We start from the raw sequence: 22,654 nt of genomic DNA, 5'->3' as shown, positions 1-22,654 counted from the left end.
GAATTTTAAAATGAATATTCATATATCCACCACCTATATTCTGTTGTTAACAGTTAACTATACTTGCATTAGCATGCATTTCTCCATCTTTTCCTCCATCCATCTCTCTGTCCATCAATTAATCCATCTTTTTGGTGCATTTCAAAGTAAATTGTAGACATCATTCTTCCCCATTAAAAACTTGAACATTCATATCATTAACTAGAGTTTGGTATTTATTTTTTCGTTTTTTGGGGTTTTTTTTGCTGTACGCGGGCCTCTCACTGCTGTGGACTCTCCCGCTGCGGAGCACAGGCTCCGGACGCGCAGGCCCAGCGGCCATGGCCCACAGGCCCAGCCGCTCCGCGGCATGTGGGACCCTCCTGGACCGGGGCACGAACTCGCGTCCCCTGCATCGGCAGGCGGACTCTCAACCACTGCGCCACCAGGGAAGCCCTATTTTTTCTTTTGATGTAAAGTTTACATATAATGAAATGAACAAATCTTTTTTTTTTTTTTTTGCGGTACGCAGGCCTCTCATGTTGTGGCCTCTCCCATTGCGGAGCACAGGCTCCGGACGCGCAGGCTCAGCGGCCGTGGCTCACAGGCCCAGCCGCTCCGCGGCATGTGGGATCTTCCTGGACTGGGGCACGAACCCGTGTCCCCTGCATCGGCAGGCGGACTCTCAACCACTGTGCCACCAGAGAAGCCCGAAATGAACAAATCTTAAATGTACACTTGCTGAGTTTTGACAGATGCGTACATGCACCTGTGTAACCCAAATCCCCATCAAGTTATAAAACATCATTATCCCACAAAGTTCCTTCATGCCCCTTCCCAGTCTTTCCCTACCCCATCTCTACTTCCCCTCAGAGACAACCACTGTTCTGATATTTTTCTGCCCTAGTTTTACCTGTTTTAGAATTTCATGTGAATATAATCATACAGTATGTACTCTTTATGGAAGGCTTCTTAACCTCAATGTAATGTTTTTTGAGATTCTTCCATGTTGCTGCATATTATCAGTAGTCTATTTGCTTTTATTGCTGAGTATTTCGTCATATGGGTACTCTACAGTTTGTCCATTCTCCTGTTGATTGTCCATTCTCCTGTTGAGGGACACGTGGACTATATTCTAGTTTGGATCAGTTATGATAAAGCTGCTATGAACATGCTTGTAAAAGTCTTTGTGAACATGTGTTTTCATTTCCCTTGGGAAAATATCTAGGAGTGGAATTGATGGGCCTAGATAGATGTGTGTTTAGTTTTGTAAGAAATTGCTGGTCATTTTTCCAAAACTGTACCTTATCTCCTTCTACTTTTACAAGAACTCCATGCATCTGGTTTTCTACTTCTAAGCCTTTGCTGTCATGGTGATTCTACTCAAATTCTCTCCCCCTCTACTCTTCCATCTAACTTCCTATTTAAATCCTATCATTTTCATGATCCCACCCCCCAGTTGCATTTCAAAGTGATGTTTTTGAGTTCTTATAGTCCTTACCTGCCACTTTTTTTTAACAGCTTGAGATATAATTCATATACCATGCAAGTCATCCATGTAAAGTGTATAATTCAGTGCTTTTTAGTATATTCACAAATTTGTACAACCATCACCACTGTCTAATTCCAAAATATTTTCATCACCCCAAAAAGAAACCCTGTACCCATTAGCAGTTACTCCTCATTCTCTCTGACCCTGGCAACTATTATTCTGCTTTGTTTTTTTTGTTTTTTTTTTTTACTATTCTCTATAGATTTGCCTGTTCTGGACATTTCATGTAGATGGAGTCATACAATATGTGGTCTTTTGTAGGCTGGCTTCTTTCATTTGGCATAATGTTTTCAAGGTTCATCCATGTTGTAACATGTGTCAGTATTTCATTCTTTTTTTCAGCTGAATAACATTCCATTATATAGATATACCATATTTTATTATCTATTAGTTGATGGGCATTTGAGTTGTTTCCACATTTTTGCTATTGAGAATAATACTGCTATGGATTTTTTGTGTGGATGTATGTGAATACCAAGGGGTGGAATCCCATGCCATTTGTGGATTTACTTCCTGCTGTCATCTTTTCATATTCTTTAGCTTGAGCATTACGCTTTATACTGTATTCCCACGTAATAGTCAAAATACAAGCTCATTCTTTTAAAGTGGCAGTAAATACATTTGTATGTATTGGGAGTCTCCAACTTAAGAAAGAGGGGTTTTCTGAGAGTTTTTGTTAGTGGAATCAAGTTACATTATCTTATTTATAAGAATATATGTGAATCCCAGGTCAATCAATAAAAATATATTTAGAGATATACTTGAAATGCTAAGGCTATTCCCTCTTCTCTCATACATCTACATTTTGTTCATTTGTAAAGTACTTTAAAGTTTTGTGTCTGAAGAAATTTTATCCCCTTACGGTATAACTTATTTCGAGTTACCTTGCTCATTGCCTCCTCTTTTTGGAGTCCTAGTGGTGGTATGTTAGTCATGTTAAATAAAGACAAGGTGAATTGTTTCAAACAGTGCTAGTTATCTTAGTAGACATCACTAATCTTGGCATTTGTAGAACATTAGTTTGTACTATGTATTAGCTCTGAAGACCAACATGATTGCTTTTGTAGTAGATTTGTATTAAAGTAAAATTTTAGTCTTGAGACAAGCAAGAAAATGCCTTTACTAGAGTCTCTCTAAATATTTGCAGAGTAGTATTCCTGTAACATCTGTCTAATATTAAGAATAGAAATAAAATCTGTATTTGTTGATTAAACCTTCTTGGCTCAGAAAACGATCTTAGCTATAGTGGTAGGTAAATGGTCATTTACTATAAGGTAGAATTGAGGGTAGTGTTGATGTGGGAAGACAACATTTGTTGTATCTACCTTAATACTGAAGGAGAAGAGCTTTTAAATGGTAAGTTTTAATTGTTTATGTCATCTAGTCACTAAGATTTAAATTTTTAATTTTAGATGCTAAAGTTTTGCAGTACTATTTCAATCTGGGATTGCAGGTAAGAGTCCTGTTAAAATTGCTTTGATTAAAAAAAAAAACAAACCTCTAACTTAAAAACATAAGCCGTTTTGATAATCAGACTCTTGAACCTTAAAACCCAAGAACACTATGAGGGACCTAAAAGATTTATTTCTGTCTTTATATCTCTGAAGATGACACAGGTCAGTTTTCTACTTTAACCTCCCAGTACTTCAGTTTCTCTTATAAAAGAGTTGTAAACTGTCATGGGTGGGGGCCCTATGAAGTACAACTTCAGCATATATTGGCCTCCATATTTAACATCATATGCCAACCCTTCACTATGTTTTTCTATCTCGAAATAACAAATGGATTATTTATCCTGTTTACTTAAAACATTTTTGTGGCTATTTCTGCATTTTATGTGAAAAGTAATCCGACTAATTCAAAGACATTTAAAGAGCAGTATTATTTTTAAAGCACTCATGTGTTCATAGATATTTGCCAAACACTGATTTTTACCACTTCCCTGAGTTGTAGAAAGGGAGTACTGACAGATATCTTAATATCACTGAAAGGTGTCTCTGATTTCAGGTAAGAGCCCTTTTACTTTATACTTTCAGGGATCATTTTCCCCCTGAAATACACTTCTGATATAATAAGATGACACATTTTCTGAAAAGGAATGATGCATCTTAAGATTTGGCATATGACATAGTAAACCAGATAGTCTCCTGGATAATACTCAGATTTTCCAAGACACTGATTTCCCTAAAACATTGGACATATCATTTCCAGAAAACTATCTTTACTGACTGGCACACATTTATAATTTAAGAGTAGTAGAGTGGGTTTTTGTTCTCTGAGACTATATTTCCTAAATGCAGTTTCAAGAATTGAAAAAATAAAGTGCTTGCCCCTTCAGTTATGTTTGTTTATTATAGTCACCTGTGGAAACAAGGTGGAGGCAGTTTATTATTTGTTTATTTTTAGTATTTTTGTTTGTTTTAAATTTAAGTATAGTTGTACAACATTATACGTTACGGGTGTACAGTATAGTGATTCACAATTTTTAAAGGTTATGCTCCATTTATAGTTATTATAAAATATTGGCTGTATTCCCCGTGTTGTACAATATAGTCTCCTATATTTTACATCATGGGAATACAAGGAATTGTAGAATAGATATTTTAATATTTTCTAATATTAAAAGTAATAGCATCCATTATGGTGCATATGGAAAATACTAATGTGTAAAGAAAACCAAAATCACCTGTATAATCACTGTATACTTTGGTATATTTCCTTACAGCTTATTTATTTATTTTATAAAATATGGACTATACTATGTAATTTTGTAAACTTTTAAGTTAAACAATATGAACACTTTTTCCTTAAATATTTGACACCATGATTTTTTTTACTGCCTGTATTTTATTCCATCATGGATATATCATAATTCATTCATCCAGTTTCTTGTTGTTGAATATTTAGGTCGTTAATTTTTTTTGCCTTTAAAAACAATGCTATAACAGACACCTTTGTATACAGATCATTGTGTATATCTCTAATTTCCTTAGGGTGCTTTCCTAAAATAATTCCTAGGTCCACGTATGAGATACAGAGGCTGCGAAAGATCTTAAAGTTGTTATAGAGAATAGATTTTCTAAATGTCATATCATTTAGTTCAAAAGTCATTGTTATCCCACCTGGAAATCATGGCCCAACTTTTTTTTTCAGCGAAGAATGGTACTAGTTTAAGAAAAGGAATAGTAAAGTGTTTTTTCCCTTTCTTGCCCAAGTGCTATCACCACAGCTTGTGGCACTCCATGGTCTGTATGCCACAGATGCAGGAGCAGCAGCAGCTTCATGTAGAGAATTATCCAGTCTGTACTGAGCCGTCACCTCTGGTGAATCAAACCATTCCTCAATTATACAGTGAGGTGGGGAGACGAGATGGCACACAGGCAGATGTATCAGCACATGGTAAGTGTGTAATGAGATTCCCTGCAAGAAAGACAATTGGATTTTATTGTGTGTAATTTAATAATAGCCTTCAGATATTATACTAGACCAGCATTTCTTAAAGCATGGTATGTGAACCTTTTGGGGTCCCTGAGACCCTTTCAAGGGATCCATGAGGCTAAAAGTATTCATCATAATACACGGATTTTGTCCCTTTTTGCTGTGTTAGATTTGTATTAAGGGTGCAAAAATCAGTGGCGGGTAGAATAGCTGGCACCTAAGCACAAATCAAGGCAGGGGCACCAAACTGTGCTAGTACTTAGTGTCTTCACACTCATGATATAAAAATGCCAGTTTTATTTATTTTGTGTTTGATCAAAGACATTCTTATTTTACTAAATTTTTATTCTTTCAATAATTGTACTTAGTATTCTGTATGACAAAATAGGAAGTGTTCATAAAGCTCTCTGCATACTGACGTATAGTGATTAACTTTAAAGAAAAGGGTTGTAAGCTTGAGTTTCGAGCTAAACTAGCTGACTTTTCATGGAACACTATTTTTACTTGAAAGAGTGATAGACAGACTATGGTTATTCAGACTTGGGGATCCGGCAGACATTTTCTCAAATGAACACCTAAGCCTTATCACTTCGAGAAAAGCAACGGATAGTATTTTTTGTCAAAGAGAAAAATTCCAGCACTCAAATACATGTTATCCAAAATTCTAATTTTTATCTACCACCATGAGCTTGACAGCTTCCAATACTTCATTAACTCTTCTAATAAAATAGATGGTGGGGGGCTATTAATGAATGTGGTGTTTTACATTGTATAATGAAATGTGTCAACATTTGGTAGATCTGTATAACTCAGTGAAATAATATTTTCCCAATTACCAATGTATAATCTTACCTGTGCATGATTTAGTAAAATATCTATCCAAGATGCAAGATAAAACAATGGATTTTAATGTTAACAAAGTATGAAAAGTCCACATTGCTACTGACCTCTAAGAAATTACCACTTACCTAGTTGTGGTGTAGCATCAAAGAATATCTACAATTATCTGAAAAGCCTAATTATTAAGACTTCTCTCTTTTCCAGCTACATATCTGTATGAAGCCAGATTTTCTTAATATATTTCAAACTAAATGTATCATAATAGATAAAATACAGGAGCAGATATGAGAATCCAGCTGTCTTCTCTTAAGCCATACATTAGAGATTGCACAAGTGTAAAACAATGCCACTGGTCTCACAGTTTTTTGGGGGGAAAATACAAATTTTTATGGAAAATGAGTTTAACATAATGGGTTTATTTTTACATGAGATAATATTTTTAACTTAGATTAATTCCTAATGTGGTAAATATTGATAGATAGAACCCACATAAACAAAAGCTATTTGGGATCCTCAATTTTTAAGAGTGTAAAGGGATCCTGAGACCAAAAAGTTTGAGACCTCTGTGCCAGACCATAAGGATGGTTGCTTTGTCTATAAGTTCACAGTATAATATAGATGGGGAGGCATTTTCAAGGATTTAGAGTAGGATCTTTGGACTGCCCTTCTTAGAATCAGCAGGAGGTAGAAGAAACGATGTGGACTAACCTAACCAAATCTGTTTTCCATTCCAGCAACTGCTACTTGATGGTTGTGATTTTGGCTAAGTTACTTAACCTCCCTAAGCCTGATTTTGTGTAAAGTGGGAAATAATGTATTTTATGATTTTCCAGTGTTGTTATAAGAACTATATGAAACCTTATATGTATAAGTATACTGTTCTGGTGCATGTGAGGAATGTGAATTTTCTTTCTCTCCTCCCTTAAAGAGTATTAATAGTTTTAGAATATTAGCACTATAGAATCTTATTCTTCATGTGGTGGTGTGATGTGGCCCATGGTAATAAAAATGAAAGTATCAACCTTTATTACATTTTTGTTCCATGTACCTTTTATAGAACTATTTTTATTGTAGTAAACATGAGACAGTGCCAGTCTTTACTTCACAAAACGAACGTAAGTTATCCCAAGTAATGAGGGACTGCTTTTTTAAAATATTTATATAGTTACTATAATAAGGTCAGAACAGCATCTATTTATTTCCATTGAAACTGGTGCATGGTAGTGAAAGTGCTGTAAATTTTAAATGATGCTAGCGTGTTCATGACATTCAAGAGATGACACTTAAAAGTTTGGTCTTTTGGGATGGTCTTCAGAGTTTTGCCTTCAAGTATAGACAAGACTGTAAAAACACCTGAGTTTTTAATTGCTAAAATAATACAAAATGGTTATTTGGATGGTGTGTGTTATACTGCAAAACTATTAGAAAACGTAATTGTGACGAACTCTTATAAAAACTGAATTGACAAGAATGACTCTAGAGAACGTTTCTTAGTGTAGTCTGTTGATATCTAAATCATCCCAGGAACATAGCTCTCTCCAGGTAGAATACATTTGACACATTGTACATACATTTATATATTTAATTTTACATTTTTACTTTTTTTTAACATCTGTATTGGAGTATCATTGCTTTACAGTGGTGTGTTAGTTTCTGCTTTATAACAAAGTGAATCAGTTATACATATACATATGTTCCCATACATATGTTCCCATATTTCTTCCCTCTTGCGTCTCCCTCCCTCCCGCCCTCCCTATCCTACCCCTCTAGGTGGTCACAAAGCACCGAGCTGATCTCCCTGTGCTATGCGGCTGCTTCCCACTAGCTATCTACCTTATGTTTGGTAGTGTATATATGGCCATGCAACTCTCTCACTTTGTCCCAGCTTACCCTTCCCCCTCGCCATATCCTCAAGTCCATTCTCTAGTAGGTCTGTGTCTTTATTCCCGTCTTACCCCTAGGTTCTTCATGACCTTTTTTTTTTTCTTAGATTCCATATATATGTGTTAGTGTACAGTATTTGTCTTTCTCTTTCTGACTTACTTCACTCTGTATGACAGACTCTAGGTCCATCCACCTCACTACAAATAACTCAATTTGTTTCTTTTTATGGCTGAGTAATATTCCATTGTATATATGTGCCACATCTTCTTTATCCATTCATCTGTTGATGGACACTTAGGTTGCTTGCATGTCCTGGCTATTGTAAATAGAGCTGCAATGAACATTGTGGTACATGACTCTTTTTGAATTATGGTTTTCTCAGGGTATAGGCCCAGTAGTGGGATTGCTGGGTCGTATTGTAGTTCTATTTTTAGTTTTTTGAGGAACCTCCATACTGTTCTCCATGGTGGCTGTATCAATTTACATTCCCACCAACAGTGCAAGAGGGTTCCCTTTCCTGCACACCCTCTCCAGCAATTATTGTTTCTAGATTTTTTGATGATGGCCATTCTGACTGGTGTGAGATGATACCTCACTGTAGTTTTGATTTGCATTTCTTTAATGATTAATGATGTTGAGCAGTCTTTCATATGTTTGTTGGCAATCTGTATATCTTCTTTGGATAAATGTCTGTTTAGGTCTTCTGCCCATTTTTGGTTTGGGTTCTTTGTTTTTTTGTTATTGAGCTACATGAGCTGCTTGTATATTTTGGAAATTAATCCTTTGTCAGTTGCTTCATTTGCAAATATTTGCTCCCATTCTGAGGGTTGTCTTTTGGTCTCGTTTATGGTTTCCTTTGCTGTGCAAAAGCTTTGAAGTTTCATTAGGTCCCATTTGTTTATTTTTGTTTTTATTTCCATTTCTCTAGCAGGTGGGTCAAAAAGGATCTTGCTGTGATTTATGTCATAGAGTGTCCTGCCTCTGTTTTCCTCAAAGAGTTTGATAGTTTCTGGCCTTACATTTAGGTCTTTGATCCATTTTGACCTTATTTTTGTGTACGGTGTTAGAGAGTGTTCTAATCTCATACTTTTACATGTACCTGTCCAGTTTTAGCAGCACCACTTATTGAAGAGGCTGTCCTTTCTACACTGTACATTCCTGCCTCCTTTATCAAAGATAAGGTGACTGGGGCTTCCCTGGTGGCGCAGTTGTTGAGAGTCCGCCTGCCGATGCAGGGGATATGGGTTCGTGCCCCGGTCTGGGAAGATCCCACATGCTGCGGAGCGGCTGGGCCCGTGAGCCATGGCCACTGAGCCTGCGCATCCGGAGCCTTTGCTCCACAACGGGAGAGGCCACAACAGTGAGAGGCCCGCGTACCGCAAAAAAAAAAAAGATAAGGTGACCATATGTGCGTGGGTTTATCTCTGGGCTTTCTGTCCTGTTCCACTGATCTATATTTCTGTTTTTTGCCAGTACCATACTGTCTTGATTACTGTAGCTTTGTAGTATAGTCTGAAGTTAGGGAGCCTGATTCCTCCAGCTCTGTTTTTCATTCTCAAGATTGCTTTGGCTCTTCTGGGTCTTTTGTTTTTCCATACAAATTGTGAAATTTTTTGTTCTAGTTCTGTGAAAAATTCCAGTGGTAGTTTGATAGGGATTGCATTGAATCTGTTGATTGCTTTGGGTAGTAGAGTCATTTTCACAGTGTTGATTCTTCCAATCCAAGAACATGGTATATCCATCTATTTGTATCATCTTTAATTTCTTTCATCAGTGTCTTATAATTTTCTGCATACAGGTCTTTTGTCTCCTTAGGTAGGTTTTTTTTTTTTTTACATCTTTATTGGAGTATAATTGCTTTACAGTGGTGTCTTAGTTTCTGCTTTATAACAAAGTGAATCAGTTATACATAGACATATTTTCCCATATCTCTTCCCTCTTACGTCTCCCTCCCTCCCACCCTCCCTGTCCCACCCCTACAGGCAGTCACAAAGCACCGAGCTGATCTCCCTGTGCTATGCGGCTGCTTCCCACTAGCTATCTACCTTACGTTTGGTAGTGTATTTATGTCCATGCCTCTCTCTCGCTTTGTCACAGCTTGCCCTTCCTCCTCCCCATAACCTCAAGTCCATTCTGTAGTAGGTCTGTGTCTTTATTCCTGTCTTACCCCTAGGTTCTTCATGACATTTTTTTTCTTAAATTCCATATATATGTGTTAGCATACGGTATTTGTCTTTGTCTTTCTGACTTACTTCACTCTGTATGACAGACTCTAGGTCTATCCACCTCATTACAAATAGCTCAAGTTCGTTTCCTTTTATGGCTGAGTAATATTCCATTGTATATATGTGCCACATCTTCTTTATCCATTCATCCGATGATGGACACTTAGGTTGTTTCCATCTCCTGGCTGTTGTATATAGAGCTGCAATGAACATTTTGGTACATGATTCGTTTTGAATTATGGTTTTCTCAGGGTATATGCCCAGTAGTGGGATTGCTGGGTCATATGGTAGTTCTATTTGTAGTTTTCTAAGGAACCTCCATACTGTTCTCCATAGTGGCTGTACCAATTCACATTCCCACCAGCAGTGCAAGGGTGTTCCTTTTTCTCCACACCCTCTCCAGCATTTATTGTTTCTAGATTTTTTGATGATGGCCATTCTGACTGGTGTGAGATGATATCTCATTGTAGTTTTGATTTACATTTCTCTAATCACGATGTTGGGCATTCTTTCATGTGTTTGTTGGCAGTTTGTATATCTTCTTTGGAGAAATGTCTGTATAGGTCTTCTGCCCATTTTTGGAATGGATTGTTTGTTTTTTTGTCATTGAGCTGCACGTGCTGCTTATAAATTTTGGAGATTAATCCTTTGTCAGTTGCTTCATTTGCAAATATTTTCTCCCATTCTGAGGGTTGTCTTTTGGTCTTGTTTATGGTTTCCTATGCTGTACAAAAGCTTTGAAGTTTCATTAGGTCCCATTTGTTTATTTTTGTTTTTATTTCCATTTCTCTAGGGGGTGGGTCAAAAAGGATCTTGCTGTGATTTATGTCATAGAGTGTTCTGCCTATGTTTTCCTCTAAGAGTTTGATAGTTTCTGGCCTTACAGTTAGGTCTTTAATCCATTTTGAGCTTATTTTTGTGTATGGTGTTAGGGAGTGATCTAATCTCATACTTTTACATGTAGCTGTCCAGTTTTCCCAGCACCACTTATTGAAGAGGCTGTCCTTTCTCCACTGTACCTTCCTGCCTCCTTTATCAAAGATAAGGTGACCGTATTCTATGTTTCTGTTTTTGTGCCAGTACCATACTGTCTTGATTACTGTAAGTTTGTAGTATAGTCTGAAGTCAGGGAGCCTGATTCCTCCAGCTCTGTTTTTCATTCTCAAGATTGCTTTGGCTATTCGGGGTCTTTTGTGTTTCCATACAAATTGTGAAATTTTTTTGTTCTAGTTCTGTGAAAAATGCCAGTGGTAGTTTGATAGGGATTGCATTGAATCTGTAGATTGCCTTGGGTAGTAGAGTCATTTTCACAATGTTGATTCTTCCAGTCCAAGAACATGGTATATCTCTCCATCTATTTGTATCATCTTTAATTTCTTTCATCAGTGTCTTATAATTTTCTGCATACAGATCTTTTGTCTCCTTAGGTAGGTGTATTCCTAGATATTTTATTCTTTTTGTTGCAATGGTAAATGGGAGTGTTTTCTTGATTTCACTTTCAGATTTTTCATCATTAGTGTATAAGAATGCCAGAGATTTCTGTGCATTAATTTTGTATCCTGCTACTTTACCAAATTCATTGATTAGCTCTCGTAGTTTTCTGGTAGCATCTTTAGGATTCTCTATGTATAGTATCATGTCATCTGCAAACAGTGAAGCTTTACTTCTTCTTTTCCGATTTGGATTCCTTTTATTTCCATTTCTTCTCTGATTGCTGTGGCTAAAGCTTCCAAAACTATGTTGAATAAGAGTGGTGAGAGTGGGCAACCTTGTCTTGTTCCTGATCTTAGTGGAAATGCTTTCAGTTTTTCACCATTGAGGACGATGTTGGCTGTGGGTTTGTCATATATGGCCTTTATTATGTTGAGGAAAGTTCCCTGTATGCCTACTTTCTAGAGGGTTTTTATGGTAAAGGGGTGTTGAATTTTGTCAAGAGCTTTCTCTGCATCTATTGAGTTGATCATATGGTTTTTCTCCTTCAATTTGTTAATATGGTGTATCACGTTGATTGATTTGTGTATATTGAAGAATCCTTGCATTCCTGGAATAAACCCCACTTGATCATGGTGTATGATCCTTTTAATGTGCTGTTGGATTCTGTTTGGTAGTATTTTGTTGAGGACTTTTGCATCTATGTTCATCAGTGATATTGGCCTGTAGTTTTCTTTCTTTGTGACATTCCTTACCTGGTTTTGGTATCAGCGTGACGGTGGTCCCGTAGAATGAGTTTGGGAGTGTTTCTCCCTCTGCTATATTTTGGAAAAGCTTGAGAAGGATGGGTTTTAGCTGGTCTCTAAATGTTTGATAGAGTTCGCCTGTGAAGCCATATGGTCCTGGGCTTTTGTTTGTTGCAAGATTTTTAATCACAGTTTCAATTTCATTACTTTTGATTGGTCTGTTCATATTTTGTTTTTCTTCCTGATTCAGTCTAGGCAGGTTGTGCATTTCTAAGAAGTTGTTCATTTTATTGGCATACAGTTGCTTATAGTAATCTTTCATGATCTTTTGCATTTCTGCAGTGTCAGTTGTTACTTCTCCTTTTTCATTTCTAATTCTATTGCTTTGAGTCTTCTCCCTTTTTTTCTTGATGAGTCTTGCTAATGGTTTATCAATTTTGTTTATCTTCTCAAAGAACCAGTTTTTAGTTTTATTGATGTTTGCTATCATTTTCTTCATTTCTTTTTCATTTATTTCTGATCTGATATTTATGATTTCCTTCCTTCTGCTAACTTTGGGGTTTTTTTGTTCTTCTTTCTCTAATTGCTTGAGGTGCGAGGTTAGGTTGTTTATTCGAGATGTCTCCTGTTTCCTAAGGTAGGATTATATTGCTCTAAACTTCCCTCTTAGAACTGCTTTTGCTGCATCCCATAGGTTTTGGGTCTTCGTGTCTCCATTGTCATTTGTTTCTTGGTATTTTTTTTATTTCCTCTTTGATTTCTTCTGTGATCACTTCGTTATTAAGTAGTGTATTGTTTAGCCTCCATGTGTTTGTATTTTTTACAGATCTTTTCCTGTAATTGATACCTAGTCTCATAGCGTTGTGGTCGGAAAAGAAACTTGATACAATTTCAATTTTCTTAAATTTACCAAGGCTTGATTTGTGACCCAAGATATGATCTATCCTGGAGAATATTCCATGAGCACTTGAGAAAAATGTGTATTCTGTTGTTTTGGATGGAATGTCCTATAAATATCAATTAAGTCCATCTTGTTTAATGTATCATTTAAAGCTTGTGTTTCCTTATTTATTTTCATTTTGGATGATCTGTCCATTGGTGAAAGTGGGGTGTTAAAGTCCCCTACTCTGAATGTGTTACTGTCGATTTCCCCTTTTATGGCTGTTAGTATTTGCCTTATGTATTGAGGTGCTCCTATGTTGGGTGCATAAATATTTACAATTGTTATATCATCTTCTTGGATTGATCCCTTGATCATTATGTAGTGTCCTTCTTTGTCTCTTGTAATAGTCTTTATTTTAAAGTCTATTTTGTCTGATATGAGAATTGATACTCCAGCTTTCTTTTGATTTCCATTTGCATGGAATATCTTTTTCTATCCCCTCACTTTCAGTCTGTATGTGTCCTTAGGTCTGAAGTTGGTCTCTTGTAGACAGCATATATATGGGTCTTGTTTTTGTATCCATTCAGCCAGTCTGTGTCTTTTGGTGGGTGCATTTAATCCATTTACATTTAAGGTAATCATCGATATGTACGTTCCTATTCCCATTTTCTTAATTGTTTTGGGTTTGTTATTGTAGGTCTTTTCCTTCCCTTGTGTTTCTTGCCTCGAGAAGTTCCTTTAGCGTTTGTTGTAAAGCTGGTTTGGTGATGCTGAACTCTCTCAGCTTTTCCTTGTCTGCAAAGGTTTTACTTTCTCCATCAAATCTGAATGAGATCCTTGCTGGGTAGAGTAATCTTGGTTGCACGTTGTTCTCCTTCATCACTTTAAATATGTCCTGCTACTCCCTTCTGGCTTGCAGAGTTTCTGCTGAAAGATCAGCTGTTAACCTTATGGGGATTCCCTTGTTTGTTATTTGTTGTTTTTCCTTTGGTGCTTTTAATATGTTTTCTTTGTATTTAATTTTTGACAGTTTGATTAATATGTGTCTTGGCGTGTTTCTCCTTGGATTTATCCTCTGTGGGACCCTCTGTGCTTCCTCGACTTGATTAACTATTTCCTCTCCCATATTAGGGAAGTTTTCAACTATAATCTCTTCAAATATTTTCTCAGTCCCTTTCTTTTTCTCTTCTTCTTCTGGGACCCCTGTACTCCAAATGTTGGTGTGTTTAATGTTGTCCCAGAGGTCTCTGAGACCGTCCTCAGTTCTTTTCATTCTTTTTTCTTTATTCTGCTCTGCAGTAGTTATTTCTACTATTTTATCTTCCAGGTCACTTATCCGTTCTTCTGCCTCAGTTATTCTGCTATTGATCCCTTCTAGAGTACTTTTAATTTCATTTATTGTGTTGTTCCTCGTTGCTTGTTTCCTCTTTAGTTCTTCTAGGTCCTTGTTAAATGTTTCTTGCATTTTCTCTATTCTGTTTCCAAGATTTTGGATCACGCTTACTATCATTATTCTGAATTCTTTTTCAGGTAGACTGCCTATTTCCTCTTCATTTGTTAGGTCTGGTGGGTTTTTATCTTGCTCGTTCATCTGCTGTGTGTTTTTCTGTCTTCTCATTTTGCTTATCTTACTGTGTTTGGGGTCTCCTTTTTGCAGGCTGCAGGTTCTTAGTTCCCGTTGTTTTTGGTGTCTGTCCCCAGTGGCTAAGGTTGGTTCAATGGGTTGTGTAGGCTTCCTGGTGGAGGGGACTGGTGCCTGTGTTCTGGTGGATGAGGCTGGAGCTTGTCTTTCTGGTGGCACATCCCCGTCTGGTGGTGTGTTTTGGGGTGTCTGTGGACTTATGATTTTAGGCAGCCAGCCTCTCTGCTAATGGGTGGGGTTGTGTTCCTGTGTTGCTAGTTTTTTGGCGTAGGGTGTCCCGCACTGTAGCTTGCTGGTCATTGAATGAAGCTGGGTGTTTGTGTTGAGATGGAGATCTCTGGGAGATTTTTGCTGTTTGATAGTACGTGGAGCTGGGAGGTCTCTTGTGGACCAGTGTCCTGAAGTTGGCTCTCCCACCTCAGAGGCACAGCACTGACTCCTGACTGCAGCACCAAGAGCCTTTCATCCACACGGCTCAGAATAAAAGGGAGAAAAAGTAGAAAGAAAGAGAGGATAAGATAAAGTAAGATAAAATAGTTATTAAAATAAAAAATAATTATTAAGAGAAAACAATTTTTAAAGTAAAACAAAACAAAAAAAACCGATGGACAGAACCCTAGGACAGATGGTGAAAGGAAAGCTCTACAGACAAAATCTCACAGAGAAGCATACACATACTCACAAAAAAGTGGAAAAGGGGCAAAATAATATATCTTGCTCTCAACGTCCACCTCCTCAATATGGGATGATTGGTTGTCTATTCATGTATTCCGCAGATGCAGGGTACATCAAGTTGATTGTGGAGATTTAATCAGCTGCTCCTGAGGCTCCCTTTCTCTTCTTTGTTCGCACAGCTCCCGGGGCTCAGGTTTGGATTTGGCCCTGCCTCTGCGTGTAGGTCGCTGGAGGGCGTCTGTTCTTCGCTCAGACAGGACGGGGTTAAAGGAGTCGCTGATCTGGGGGCTCTGGCTTGCTCTGGCTGGGGTGGGGGGGGGGCGGGAGGGGCATGGAGTGCGGGGCGAGCCTTCGTCGGCAGAGACCGGCATGACGTTGCACCAGCCTGAGGCGTGCCGTGCATTCTCCCCGGGGAGTTGTCCTTGGATCATGGGACCCTGGCAGTGGCGGGCTGCACAGGCTCCCGGGAGGGCAGGTGTGTATCGTGACCTGTGCTCGCACACAGGCTTCTTGGTGGCTGCAGCAGCGGCCTTAGCGTCTCATGCCTGTCTCTGTGGTCCGCGCTGATAGCCTCGGCTCGCGCCCATCTCTGGAGCTCCTTTAAGCAGCGCTCTTAATCCCCTCTCCTCACACACCAGGAAACAAACAGGGAAGAAAAAGTCTCTTGCCTCTTCGGCAGGTCCAGACTTTTCCCCGGACTCCCTCCCTCCCGGCCAGCCGTGGCGCACTAACCCCCTTCAGGCTGTGTTCACGCCGCCAACCCCAGTCCTCTCCCGGCGCTCCGACCGAAGCCCAAGCCTCAGCTCCCAGCCCCGCCCACCCCGGCGGGTGAGCAGACAAGCCTCTCGGGCTTGTGAGTGCTGGTCGGCACCGATCCTCTGTGCGGAAATCTCTCCGCTTTGCCCTCCGCACTCCTGTTGCTGCGCTCTCCTCCCCGGCTCCGAAACTTCCCCCTCCGCCACCTGCAGTCTCCACCCCCGAAGGGGCTTCCTAGTGTGTGGAAACCTTTGTTCCTTCACATCTCCCTCCCACTGGTGTAGTTGTATTTCTGATGTATCTGTGGGGAGGAAGGTGATCTCTGCATCCTACTCTTCTGCCATCTTCCTATATTTAATTTTTTTAGTTAGAAAATTTTCATATTATCTTTTAGTAGCCTGTTTTAGTCACTAATGTTCATATCTAAAGTGCTCCTGCTGCAATTGCTATGATCTTTCTTGGAGTTAATGCTAAATTTCATTTTTACCTGTAAGAACATCCATTTATGTTGATGTTAATGAATCTTTGTATATGAAGTGTACTGTATGCTTTCTTTGTTTCAGGTACTTTTCCAAATGCTGACCCTGCATCTGTCCCTCATGGAGCATTCTATTATCCAGTGATGTCAGATCCCTGTGGGCAGCGACCTTTGCCAGGTTTTGATTCCTGCCTTCCTGTTGTGCCAGATTATCCCTGTGTTGCCCCCTGGCATCCAGTCAGTGCAGCATATGTTGGTTCTCAAATTCGTGGTGCTATGAGTCCTGGGCCACTTGCCTATATTGCTTCACCTCCCTCACCTTCTCATTGTGTACCTCAGAATATGTAAGATTCAGCAGTATGATGTGTTCTTGCACTGCCATTTTTCTTATTGTTTGGTTTTTAAAAAGTGTTTTATGTTAGTGTTTAAGTGATTTAGAGTGGTTACTGTTGTATCTGTCTTTAAGATTATTTTACCTTTTGATTTAAAATAGTACTTTAAAATAAAGGAATATTTCTTTGGGTTGTGAATAAGGACATTGAGGTGAATGTACAACTAGCCCCATATCTGAGCATATTTCATTGTATTCAGCTGTTTTCCTGTCAGCCAGCTTGTCAACTTTGTATTAGCTGATGGTACCAATTGATAAATGGAGTAAATCTTACAAACTATTGCCTTGGTTCCGATGTCACACATAATATTAAACCATGCAAAATTGGAAAAACTACTTTTTCCTAGAAAATGAAACAACAAAACCAAGAGCATTTGCTTCTGGGTAACTAGCTTAATATTAAGTGAGAGTGCTCTTCAGGTTTCTTAAGAATTGTCTGATCTGAGTTGTGTTCTATGATATTAATCAGTTCTGAAGGCACATGGTGCTCTGCTTTAGATTTATCCCATGTGCTGTTGTTTAATATTGGATTTATGTAACCATTTTCCTGCACAGTATTGATGTCCTTTGCACATTTAGCAGTAAATAAAAATTAGCATTTAAAATTGCTAAAATGAGTGAGATTTTCTTTTGCTTTTTCATGGCAGCAAAGAGTACCAGACATTTGATTGTTCCCATATGTTTTCCCCCTAGTATTTTGGTTGCCAGAAAATGTGAATTTATAGCATGGATTGGCAGGGTCAGTTGAAATGTTATTTAATCTCAAGACATTGCAATGCATACTACCATATCCAGTTCTTTTCCCTAAAGAATGTCCCTTTAAGTTGTGTTTCTGTTTTTTAAAAAAAAATCTGTTAATTCTCTTAGGGAACTTTAATCTAGACTTACTTTCTCATTGTCCTATATTTCTTATGGTTGTTGAATCTTTAAATTGTGGTTTAGATTTATCTTGTATCTCTTCAGGCCTGCCTTGTCTTCAGCTTTCTGTGAGACACATTTTATAAGCCCTTCTGCCTTCTCCCTTCTCTCTCTTTCATCTACTCAAAGACTACAAGATTTTCTCTATTCATTCAGTTCTCCTCTGAGGGGTAATTCATCATGAATGCTTTGCTCTGTCTCACCTACAAATAGCTATTTTAAAAGTGTTCTTTGGTTGCCGCAAAACCTACTTATATTGCCTCCTTTAAAAGTTATTTATGCTTGTGAACCATTCTGTTCTTTCCCACCTTTCAGCTATACCCCAGGCAAAAAGAACCAATTGAGACTCAGGGCTCAAGGTGCTTGAACAGGTTAAAGAACTAGAGTGGAATCCATTGCAAAGAAGATATCCTGTCTTCAGTATACTGTTCTCAAGATGATTGATAACAATGAGCTTCAAATCAGTCAGTGTATTAGTTAAGGCTTCTGCTTCGTAATAGACATGGAACTGGTAGTGTTTCGGTTTTGCATCCTGGATCTTTACAAGTCCTTGCTCTACAAGTTGGCATCTGACAACTTTAATAAAGAAAGATGGGCAACAGTGCACTGATCTTTCTAACAACCTCTGTATTAATGTTTCAGCTTTTTTTCTGCTAACCTCCTGGGTTCTCAATTTGTGCAGCCTGCAGATTGTTTTATGTTCAAAGGTTTATTTTAGTCAAGTTTGAAACATGGAACAACCCCTCTCCAACATTTTTCAAATATGCCAGCATTTCTGAAATGTACATAACTCACAGCAAGTGATTGTCCTGTATCTTCAACTGTCAGTGGTTCACTAATTAGCTTCTAAGCAGTGTTTTAGAAGGTTGTAGTCTATCTTGAGAATGTGGATCTGGAAATTGTGTGGTTTTGAGATAAGTACATTTGCCTTAGGCTTCCCGTTGATTTGTTTATTTTTTAAACTTGTAGGTTGCTGCCTTGCCTTGATTTCCATTACTAATTTAATGCAGTTTAATGAGATGCTTATTATTAACTTAAAAACCCAGGATCAACCTAATTGTTGTTACCAGTGTTGAAATTAATGGTATGAATGGTCTGTTTAAATCATACTAGTCCACTTGTTTATGCTTTACAGTCACACTTCTCTAAGAAATAATCAAGGAGTGAGCCCTGACCCTCCTATTGTTTTGTGAGTTGGGAGGGTGAAGGTAACCTGTACTGCAGCAGAAGTCTGCAGCGGGTTTTTTTTTTGGGGGGGGGGGGTACGCGGGCCTCTCACTGTTGTGGCCTCTCCCGCTGCGGAGCACAGGCTCCGGACGTGCAGGCTCAGCGGCCATGGCTCATGGGGCCCAGCCGCTCCGCGGCATGTGGGATCTTCCCGGACTGGGGCACGAACCCGTGTCCCCTGCATCGGCAGGCGGACTCTCAACCACTGCGCCACCAGGGAAGCCCTGCAGTGGTTTTTGAAGGCAGCTTCTGGGTTAAAAACAAAGTGGTCTTTCTGGTAAAAAACAAAAAACCTAAGACTTAACATGTTTAATCAACCTATAGTATAAGCACAATGGTAGACTTTTTACATATAACCTCTGTAGTTGCTTTTGATATTACAAAAGACATCTTTGTCTTTTTTTCTGTTGTTATACCCAACTTTCAACCATTGAGAATTGTTGGGGGAAGGAGGATATAAAGGCACTGTGGTTTGTTCTGGACCCTTTACTTTCACCGCCTTCCCTGAGATAAATCTGGTTTACACCAAAGGTAGAAAGCTGGATCATTTCCATAGTGAGGAAGAACAATTAGAATTCATTTTTATGCTGTGTATATTTATTCTCAAAACTAATTGTGGTTTTCTGCCTTGATTAAGAGCAGATGAAAATATTGAATCTGTTTTACTGTTGAAATTCAAGACTTGTGAATTTAAAACATCTTTCATTTCCTTAGAGCCTATAATCAAGGCATAACCTTTTAATTAGCTTTGGAAGTAAAAGTATAAACAAATCATGATTTTTTTATGCGAACACCATACATTCAGAACTTAATTCAGACATAAATCTCCATGAATAATGAAATAGTCCATTGGAGAAGGGTAGGGCATGAACTTAATCTAGATTTTTCTAAATCTGGGTCAAATTTTGTCCATTTTACATGAAATCTCTTTGAGGCCATTTATATTTCCATTTATAATAAAAAGAATTCAGGAGAACTAATACAGCAAAAGGCAACCTCTTGTTTCCCCCATCTTAGCTAGAATGTTAAATTTCAGTTGGAGCAACTTGATTTAGCACACTTGTCTTCTCTCCTGCCTCAGTCATCAAAGGCAGTTTCAGGGATGTGTGGGGTGCCTGTATGTGGAAAGATGGAGCTTCAGGAAAGGATGGACCTGAGTTTAGGTAACTACCCTACTGAGTGACTAAAACTGCTTTAGAATGATAAATCTGGGTATCATCTCAAAATAATCTGGGGGGTGGGGTTTATAGATGAAGATAAGCTGCATGTTTGTAACTGTTGAATAATAACTGTTGAAGATTGAGTTCATTGTGCTATTCCCTCTACTTTTGTGTTTGAAATCTTTCATAATAGTTGAAGAAAAGCTACCTTGGTAACTGGCCATCTGGAGAGGTAATGTTTATAAAGTTAGTAAAAGTTCAGGTTTTTAAACATTTTGCCTTGAATCCTGAAAAGAAACAAGATCTTAGAGACACTGTCACATAAGGTTCATAGGTACCCTTGTTAAGCTATCTGGGGGTTGGGGGAAGCCTATAGTATAGGCAACTGATTCTTAAAGTCCTGTAATTCTCAAGAATATTCACTAGCTACATGTAAAACTAAATTATATTAAACCATGACATTTATTTATAGTTGAAACTAATTGAACTGAGTGAACCACTTCAGGTTTAACTGCTTCATTGTTTTCTAATAATCACCACCACCACCACTTCTGAGTTCACTTTTATCCTTATGGCTGCCAGAGGGGAGCTTGGAAACCAGGAATCCTTTAGTGTTGAAGAGCTTTTTTTTTTTTTTGTCTGGTAGGTGGCTCCTGCCACTGGCTAAACCTTTTATGAGAGGAGGGGTGGAGAGTAATTCTACAATATTGAGATTAAACTGAATCAATTCTTATGAATTCAGGCCAGTCAATGAATAAAATGTTAAGATCATTTTAGCCAAATATTAATAATAGTTATTGATGTATTGGTGTTATATAGGTGATCAGTCCCTTCACCTAATCAACTAACAAACCTTTTCTTGCAGATCTTATGGCTTTTTCTAAACTATATAGTACAGCTTTTTCAAATCATTTACAGAATTATAGAAAAAAAATTCTACCCTAATACTAGGGTATTAAAGTTCTTGACTTAAAAAACCTTTTATTTCCTTGCTGGTGTATTAAACAGATCAGAGTAACAATTTTTATCTTGATAAATTTCAGTTATGCAAGATAAGTTCCAGAGATCTGTTCTACAACTTTGTGCCTGTAGATAACAATACTGTATTTTACGCTTAAAAATCTCTTAAGAGGGTAATCTCATGGTAAATGTTCTTACCACAATAAAAGAAATAAAAGTTCTACCACATATATAGTCCCACGGAAAAACAAACTATTTTATATTCAGTTGCTTTGCTTGCATCAGCAGTTGAACTTTGTTTTAATTTTCTTTCATTCTTTTAGCTCTGCTAAAAGAGCTTCAGCTACTCAAGAAGTTTTCTTCCTCCTACTTGTTTTGAAGCACGGTATAGATTTGGCTTTTGTTAACCTAGTTCTGTTCTTTTACTCACTGCTTATTTTTTTCCAACATTTTATTATGAAAAATTTTAAACATGAAAGTTGAAATAAGTGTGCAATGTATATCTGTATATCCACTACCTAGATCATATAATTAACATTTTACTACACTTAACCTTTTCACATAACCATCTATAAATCCTATTTTTTGATGATTACAAAGAAAATTGCAGACTTAAGTGCACCTCACCCCTAAACATCTCAGCATGGATATTGTTAACTAGAGTTCAGTATTTGTTAAAGGTTCTTTTTTAAAGGTTCTTTTCTTTTTGAGGTAAAGTTTACATGTGATGAAATGCACAAATCTTAAGTGTTTGATGCAATGAATTTTGACAAATCACACATCTGTGAAACCCAAACCTTTATCAAGATAGCATTTTCATCACTCCAGAAAATTCTCTCATGCTTTTCCCAGTCAGTCCCTGCTTACCCGATCCCCGTCCCCTAGGCAACCGCTTTTTCTTCTGATTTTTCTCCTATCATAGTTTGTTTTTTAAACTGTGTATAAATGAATCAGAGTATGTGCTCCTTTGTGTAAGGATTCTTCAACATAAGGTATTTGGGATTCATCCATGTTGTATGTGTCAATAGTTCTTTTCATTGCTGAGCAGCATTTCATTGTACAAAAATGCCATTCTCCTGTTGATGGATACCTGAGCCATTTCTAGTTTTTAGATACGCGTGAAGCTGCTGTGAACATTTTTGTACAAGTCTTTTGAGCATTTGTTTTCATTCCTCTTGGAATTACTGGGTCATAGGTTAGGTATATGTTTAGTATGGAAATGAAGGAGATTTTTCCAAAGTGATTGTACCATTTTATACTCCACCAGCAGTATATGAGAATTCCAATTGTTCATCCCCGTCAGCATTTGGTGGTATTGGTCTTTTTGATTGTAGCCATTCTGGTGGGTTTGGTAGTAAGTGGTATCTCATTGTGGTTTTAATTTGCATTTCCCTATGATTATGTTTAACACCTCTTCACGTGCTTATTTGCTAGTTGTATATATTCCTTTTTGAAATGCGTTCAAATTG

At 37.9% G+C, this 22,654-nt stretch overlaps 1 protein-coding gene across 1 annotated transcript in view; it reads left to right on the top strand.

Annotated features, from left to right (window-relative positions):
• Positions 1 to 17,534, top strand: part of ALG13 (ALG13 UDP-N-acetylglucosaminyltransferase subunit) — a 74,656-nt gene extending 57,122 nt beyond the window's left edge. Inside the window, 3 exon segments of the mRNA XM_073798877.1 lie at positions 2,944 to 2,984; positions 4,747 to 4,930; positions 16,615 to 17,534. Of these exon segments, the coding sequence (XP_073654978.1) occupies positions 2,944 to 2,984; positions 4,747 to 4,930; positions 16,615 to 16,877 (488 nt within the window). The 3' untranslated portion in view covers positions 16,878 to 17,534.
• The last annotated feature ends 5,120 nt before the right edge of the window (positions 17,535 to 22,654 follow it).

The sequence above is a fragment of the Tursiops truncatus genome, chromosome X (genome assembly GCF_011762595.2).
Source record: "Tursiops truncatus isolate mTurTru1 chromosome X, mTurTru1.mat.Y, whole genome shotgun sequence".
Classification (NCBI taxonomy): domain Eukaryota; kingdom Metazoa; phylum Chordata; class Mammalia; order Artiodactyla; family Delphinidae; genus Tursiops; species Tursiops truncatus.
The sequence above is the reverse complement of the archived record's forward strand: the minus strand, read 5'-3'. Positions and strand labels throughout refer to the sequence as shown.